We start from the raw sequence: 7,573 nt of genomic DNA, 5'->3' as shown, positions 1-7,573 counted from the left end.
TCACATGCCTTAATTTGGCCCTGAGTGCGGGACAGACATCCACGAAGTAGGAAGATGGCCTTCTCTGGAGCAAAGGGAGAGTTAAGAGCTGAGGAATGAGATTTAGGTTTGAAGCCTGGGATGGATGAGGTCACCCAGGGAAAGGGTGTTCTTTAGGGAGATGTAGACAACCAGGACAGAGGCTGGAAAAGGAGATGCAGCCAAATAAAAGGGAACCAGACCAAAGCAGATATTGGAGAGGCGGGAGAAGGTGGATAAAGCAGGGTTTTAGGGAAAGTTGGTAGGGAGGGGCCCAGGGTGGACCAGGGTGTGGCGGCTGATCGGTTTCCACATGTGCCTCTCCTACGTACTTGGTCAGTCATTTAGCAGCCATCTTCAGTCCCCTGTGGGTTTCAGTCCCCTGGATAAATGGTGCTGACCAAGGTCCACCTTGAGAGGCTCAAGGACGGGGGCCTGGCTCTGCTCTCTTGGAGAGGAGTACCTGACCCATGTTTTGTAGAATCTACAAAAGCCTACCGTCTCTCAGAATGTCACGGTGAGGGCAGAGGGGGCTTGGAGCCCCTTGTCTCCACCCAGCCCTCCTGTGCATTTAATCCTTGTCTCCCAGGGACTGAGTCTGACTCATTCCTCAGCTCTATGGCATGCTCAGCCCAGGGCTGGGTACACAGCTCAGGCTCAAGAAGATATTGGTTGGCATGTGTGTACATGTGCCTGTGTGCATAATTACGGTCTGTGGACCCTGAGGGGGTCTACAGCACGCACTGAATGCATGTATTTTGTGTAGCTATTCATTTCGTCAAGTGACATTTATTGAGTGCCTACGGCTAGAATTCTAAGTGTTTTGGTTTATCTTATGGATCTGTGTGTGCTTACTGGTTGTGTGTGTCTGTGGGTGTGCAGTGTGTGAGTGCACACCCTGTTGGCATGCCTGTGTGTATTGTGCAAGCATTTAGAGCATTTCTGTGATATGTATATTTTCTGTGCACGGGGACACGTGAAGTATGGTTATTGTGAGTCCTGTCTGCAAAAAACATCATCTTTAGAGTCAGGCAGAGACATTTACTTGGATCTGACTCCAAACAAGTCATCCAAACTCTCTGGGCCTCAGCTTCCACATTTATAAAATAGGGATGATAATACTTATACAGAGGGTGTTGAAAGGATGAAGATGAGAAGAGGTAACTGGTGTGAATACCCAACACAGTGTCTGACAAGTGGGTTCCATTTCCGTGTGTGTGTGTGTGTGTGTGTGTGTATGTGTGTATAAGTAAGCCCAGGTAGTATCTGACCTGAGCTCCTAGACACTCCCCTCCCCATGCAGCCCCTGCTCAGAGTCTAGGACCTGAGCAAGTCCAGAGGCTCCATGGGTGGAGGAGAGACCTGACCCTGAAGGGAGTGCGGCTAGGACTCAAAGCGGCTTCGGAGCATCTTGAACTTGGGCTTGTTGTATTTGGTGATGAGGTCCAGTTTGCTGTGGCCCAGGGTCAGCCGCTTCTCATCTCCATACAGGTCATTGCTACCACCATTGCGATGGCCACCTGTGGAACCCACGGGCAGGCCAGGCTCAGGCCCCTGCCTGGTGCCCTGCAATTGGTGATATTTGGTGATGAGGTCCAGCTTGCTGTGGCCCAGGGTCAGCCGCTTCTCGTCCCCAGAGCCCACTCCAGGCTGGCGAATAGGGCTCAGATCAGGGAGACCATTGGGCCCGGGTCCCTCTCCCCGGAATGGGCCAAACTTTGTGATGAGGTCCAGCTGACTGTGACCTAGAGTCTGCCGCCGCCGCTCATCTGGGCCCTGCTTGCTGGGCCTGACTGGGGAGCTGGCTTCAGGGGGCACTTTGGAGCCCCAGGCCTTGGAGAACTGTGCCAAGATGTCCAACTGGGTCTGGCTGTGGCCCGGGGACAGCCTTCTGTCTTCTGAGACCCGATCACCAGTTCTTGGGGAGCCTGACTCAGGGGTCCTTCCAGCACCCTGGGCCTGGGGCAGGAGGTCCAGTTGGTTGTAGCTCTGGCTTGGGGCCAACCTCCTGTCCTCTGGGGCTTGCTCACCAGGCCGAAGTGAGTCTGAGCTGAGGGTAACCCCAGAGTCAGGGCCTCCTGCTTCTCGGGCTCTGGGGAAGGGGACCAGGAGGTCCAGCTGACCATGGCTTTGACTCAGATATGCCTTCGTCTCATCCACTGTCTCCAGGGCTGGGCCAGGTACTCGGCGACCTCGTGGAGGGCTAGGCCCCTGGCTTCCTGGGACCCCGTTCTCTTGGAGCCGGGACAGGCCTAGGCCACCCCGGGGGAAGGGGAAGAAGAGGCGTGGGTGGGGAAGCAGAGGTGAGCCCACAGCCAGGGCCAGGGGGCTGGCGCTATGGTGGTTGAGGGCAGGGAAGGCCTGGGACCATGCAGATGCTCCCAGCTTGCCCAGGTTGCCTAGGTAGAGCCCAGGAGAGGAACCGTGATTAGGGTCTGACAGCTGGCATTGCAAGGGGGTCTGGCCATTGGCCTCACGGCAGGCAGGACCTGGGGATGAGGACTCCATACCCTCATCACTGCAGCCTCCTGGTAGAGCGAGGTAGGAGGAGCGGCCCGTCAGAGGAGAGTGCTTGACGCTGCTGAGGCTAGCACTGGAGGGTGAGGAGGAGGTGGGGCTTGGGATGCCAGGCCCAAAGCCCAGGGCCACCGGAGGAGGGCGTGGTGCCCGTGGCGACGGCTTCTCACCACTGCAGAAGCCCTCCACAGGCCGAGACTCAGCATAGAGACAGCGGAACTCCCTGTCGAAGTCTTCCACGATGCGGCCCCTCAGCTGCAGCACCATGCTCGTGTGAGCCTGGCTGCACAGCCAGGTGAAGCTAGGGCAGAGGGACAGGGTCAGGAGGCCAAGCACTACCTGGGGGCTAGGCAGGGTCACAGCCAGGGGAGCAAAGCAGGAAACTGGACCAAAACTCTACCACAGTGAGGGGTACAGAGCTCTGACCCCAGGGTCTGCACTAGTCCTAGCTCTGCTGAATGGAGGACTTGGGCAAGTCCAATTCAGGCCCAATTCAGAGCCTCAATTTCCCCATCTGTAAAATGGACTAGGGGCAAGGTTCCCTAAAGTCCTTCCAATTCCAATGTACAATAATTATTCTCTATGCCAAAGACATTAAGGTAATCCTTCCACTACAGTGAGCTCCCCATACTATCCCCGAGCCTTGCACAGTGCCTGGCAGGTTGCAGGCGCTCCATGCATGTTTGAAAAGATGGGTAAAGGAGGGAAAGTTCAAAGCTGCCAGATCCCAGATGCCCTCAGCACCCAGGGACACAGCCCCAGGCCCTCTCCCCTCCAGTCCTCATGCTCACCTGTAGCTGCCCACAACCACCTGCTCACAGTCGATGATGACAAACTTCTCCAGTGCCTGCCCGGTGAAGCGGCGGCCTGCCTTGCTGCAGTATGTATCCCCACATGTGCTCCGCACACGCACGTTCTGGACCAAGGAAGGGGAGGGAGGTTGGAGGGGTGACCTTGACAGACTGTGGGCTCAAATCTGGATGTCCTGTGGAGTCTTTGACCCAAAATACTAAGGGAAACCAGTCCCCTGCTCCCACTGGCCCCCAGTGCCCGCTGACCACCCAATTGACTCTCCTGGCCTCCCCTCCCTGCCCCTCACTGACCGGCAGGTGTCCACCATTGAGGTCCATTTTGTAGCACATCTCCAGAAAGTGCCTCAGGTATTCCTGTGCCAGGAGCAGGTAGACAGGAACACCACGCCGGCTCGAAGCCTCCATGAGATCACACAGAAGCTCCATGTCAGTGAATATGTCCATCACCACAGCTATCGCCTGGGGGAAGAGGGGAAAGCTCAGTCCTGCTAGGCCCGGAAAGAGTACCAGACTGAAAACCAGGAGGCCAGAGCCTGTGAGAACATCTGAACTGGAAGAATCATCAGCAGTGACCTAGCCCAGGGCTTTTTAACTCAGGCACAGGAAGTTTTGACTGTCTTGAACCCAAGGAAGTTGTTTGAAAGTTTTAGGGTACATTTTTCTGTGGACAGAGTATTTATCTGTCATTGGATTCTCAAAGATGTCTGTGGACCCACTGTGCTGGTCTAAAGCCCCATCCTACATATGGGATCACTGAGGCCCAGGAGGAGGAAGGAGTCAGAGGTAGAACCCAGACCCAGATTCCGAGTCCAGCTCTTGGCACTTCCCACTAGCACTTGCCCTAGTTCTGGATGGTCTGAGGCTCCCCTCTCAAGGGTCAGAGCTGTAAAATAGACTGGGGTCTCCAAAGCCCTTCACCAGTGCTGCTTCAGTTTTCCTGTAAAGCTGCAGAGGTCTGGCGTGACACTCGTGGACTCCCTCACTTCTACCCACGACAAGTTTCCTGTTTAGTCCAGGGACAGGGGCTTGTGTCTTCTACTCCACATACAGGCCTGCCTCAGATAGTCCCTGACACCCCTGGGGCCTCCAAGCCCCTACTGCTACTTCTTCCCATCCCACGTATCTGCCTTGAGAGCATCCTCTCCCAAACAAGGCTGACGTGGCAGGGGCAGAGCAGAGCCCTCCAGTTCTGCGATCAGACTGACTGGGTTCAAATTTGGACTCTGTGCTTCCTGGTACTATGGCGTTGAGTGAGCCACTTCACCTCTGGGAGCCTCAACTTCCTCATCTGTTAAACAGAGATAATGACAGCCAGGTCTCAGAGTTATGGGGAATTAAATGTGAAAAGGCTCCACACACAACAGAAGTTCAGGAAATGTTCCTTTCCTGCTGCTTTCTTAACAAACGAGGGCATTGGGCTGCATGGAGGGGAAGCACTTCCCAAGGTCACTCTGAGCCGGCGACAGGGCCCAGAGCAGGAGCCTGGCTCCTAGCCCCAAGTTGGAGGATTCCAGATGGGGGATAAGGAGCAAGGCACTGGGGGATCACAGCACAGGCCTGGCCAGTGCTGGAGGGATAGGGACAGGCAGGAAAGATCAAAAGGGTAAGGGTGACAACAGCAGCAATAGCAACAACCTCCCTAATGACCTCATTCCAGATGCCAAGATGCCAATCAAGCCTGGCCCTCCCCTACCTGGGGCACAGGCAGGCTTGCTGCGGAGGCTCTGGCAAAGGTACTGGGGGACTCTGGTATCCCACCTCCTGAGTTCTACAGCACGCTGCTTCCTCAGGCAAGGGTCATCTTATCCATGCCTCTGCCTCCTGAGTCACAGAAGTCAAGGCCCAGTAGTGAAGCTCTGCTAGTCTGTGGCTGGAGCTCCCTAGCACTGACCACCCTTTCCTGGAGGCACCAGGTTTTTCTGATCTTCCCGTTCTTTTCTGAAAACCCCGCTCCCCAGCCCTGAGCCCAGGAGCCCCCATTCCCCTTTCCTGCCAGTGCAGAGCTGAAAGCCCAGCCCTCAAGGCCATGCCAAAGCCCATGCACGGTGCCCCTGCCCTGCCCAAACCCCAGCTGCAGATGCCATGCAGGAGGGGCTGAGGTGCAGCTGAGGCACAGGCCAGGATGCAGGACTGAGCCAGGGGCTCCAGGGCCTTTGTCAGGGGCCCCGCTGGGCCAGAGCCCTGTGTTCCCTGAGCATATCACAGCCCCTCTCTGTCCTCAGTTTCCTCCTCTGTAAGTCAAGGGGATGGCTCCAGTGTTCTCCAAGGTTGTGGTTCTTAGCTTTGGGGACATAAAACTTTTTGGGCATCTGATGAAGGTCACGGACCCTCTCTCAAAAAAGATACAGTGAAGAACCTCCCTGCAATATGCACAGCTCTGCATGCATTTTCAGGTGTTTGTGGAGTCCCTGGGATGGCTCCTGTTCTGTTATCCATGGTTTTCTTTCTAAATTTTATTTTGTTGTTGAGAATATACATACCAAAATATATACCAACGTAATAGTTTCTACATGTATAATTTAGTGACATTGATTACATCCTTCAAGTTGTGTAACCATTCTCACCCTCCTTTTCTGAGCTGTTCTTCCGTCATTAATATAAACTCACTGCCCCCTAAAAGTTCCTGTCTAATCTTTCAAGTTGCTGTGGTCAATTTGATCCAGTATAGATAGTTCTTAACAGAGCGTAAAGGTCAAGGCAGAACTTTTTTACTAGTTGAGCTAAACTATTGCTCAGTTTTAAGATGACTTCAGGGGATCCATAGTTTTGAGTGCCAAAGGGTTACCAAGGTACTTAAGATATACGCGCACCATCTAGGAGCTTGTCATCTAGTTAAGGCCAGAGGTTCTAGTCTCAATTCTACCCTTAATTGCTGTGTGGCCTCAGGCTGGTCCCTTTCCCCCTCTGGACCTCAGTTTCTATATCTGTGAAATGAATGTCTGAAGAGGTGAGGTCCTTACCGTGCGGGCCTGGCTGAAGAGGAAGCGTAGCAGGTCCTTGATGTTCTTGGCCTTGTCCCGCTGGAAGTGGACGACAGCCTGGGTAGGGGCGAAGCCTGTGGCCTGTGGAACTTCGGGCCAGCCCAGGTCCAGGTCCGGGGGGTCTACATCAGAGGCCATGGGGAAGTACGTGCCCGAGGTGACTTCGGAGAGCAGGCTGAGGTGGTCAGGCCCTGCGGCCTCCGGCCCCTGGGTCTCGCTGAGCTCAGGGCCCCCACGCACATGGCTGGTCATGTAGTGCACATCCAGGGCACTCAGGAAGGGCAGCTCCCGCTCCTCAGAGACGACCCGCAGGTAGGCAGCCTCACCCCGCTCCAGGAGGGCATCGGCTGCCAGCCGGGCGGCTTCGCTGTGCCGTAGCACAAGTGGTGAGGCCTCTCGCCACCAAGGCAGCTTGAGCTCCTCCACCCGGCCCCGCAGGGGTCCCGCCATGCCCTGGGCTCCCAAGCCCCCAGGCCTTAGGCTTCTAAACATGCCTGCCCACCTGGCTGCTCACCTGCCAGCAGGCGCCATGGCCTGCACCCCAGGCTGGCTGTAGCAGGAAGAAGATACCAGCAAAACAGCCTTCTGCCCGCCCGCCCAGTATGTGGGGCAGGATCCCCAACCTGCTGCTACCCTAAGTCAGACCCAGGCTCCACCCCATTGCCCCTGGCCTCTGGAACCTGTTGGGTCGGCCCCACCTATCTGCCCACTGCTGGGACTCGCCCGCCCAGGGAAGTGGCAGTGCCAGGCCCTTGGCATATGCTCCTGTCCCCCTCCACCCCCACCCTGCCCACCCTGCCCCACAACTCCTGCTCCATCCCGACCAGGTTCCTAGCAAGTTTCCCCCAAACCTTGACCTTCCAGGGCTCTTATGGAGGTGGGATTACGGTCCCAAGGGGCTCAGGCCTGCAGAGGGATGCACACATGCACACACATCCTGGCGTGTATGGATGACTCAAGATGACGTAAATACGCGAACACACAAACAGACATGCTGACATACATACTGACACACAGACAGTTGATAGACACACAGAGGTAGAATACACGCTGACACATGCAGACCATACATTTTGATCAAACCCACTCACTTAAACTGACCTGAACCCTACTCCAGCACACCACAATACACACCACAAGGCTCAGCACAGCCAGTGCACAGGCATGGAATAAGAGCCAAGAACCGCCAAGGACAAAGACACCCTGGCCTCCCTCCGTTGCTCCCATGATCATCACCCTGCCACT

The 7,573-nt window shown here is 55.6% G+C and overlaps 1 protein-coding gene across 1 annotated transcript; it reads right to left on the bottom strand.

Annotated features, from left to right (window-relative positions):
* Positions 1–1,401: 1,401 nt before the first annotated feature.
* On the bottom strand, positions 1,402–6,820 carry FAM83C (family with sequence similarity 83 member C). Its single transcript, XM_049869684.1, has 4 exons — positions 6,308–6,820; positions 3,639–3,806; positions 3,327–3,451; positions 1,402–2,836 (listed from the first exon to the last, which is right to left on the bottom strand). Exons 1-4 carry the CDS (start codon positions 6,818–6,820, stop codon positions 1,402–1,404), a joined length of 2,241 nt encoding a protein of 746 aa, XP_049725641.1.
* Between the last annotated feature and the right edge of the window lie 753 nt (positions 6,821–7,573).

This window comes from Elephas maximus, chromosome 25 (genome assembly GCF_024166365.1).
Source record: "Elephas maximus indicus isolate mEleMax1 chromosome 25, mEleMax1 primary haplotype, whole genome shotgun sequence".
NCBI lineage: Eukaryota > Metazoa > Chordata > Mammalia > Proboscidea > Elephantidae > Elephas > Elephas maximus.
This window is presented reverse-complemented; position numbering and strand designations above follow the sequence as displayed.

Bases quoted from the DNA above. Each gene is read 5' to 3' on its own strand.
- FAM83C (XM_049869684.1), bottom strand. From the start codon at position 6,820: ATGTTTAGAAGCCTAAGGCCTGGGGGCTTGGGAGCCCAGGGCATGGCG. The intron at 3,807-6,307 runs GTAAGGACCTCA...CTCTTCCCCCAG, and splicing joins TCTTCAGCCAGGCCCGCACG to GCGATAGCTGTGGTGATGGA. The intron at 3,452-3,638 runs GTCAGTGAGGGG...TCCTTGGTCCAG, and splicing joins TCAATGGTGGACACCTGCCG to AACGTGCGTGTGCGGAGCAC.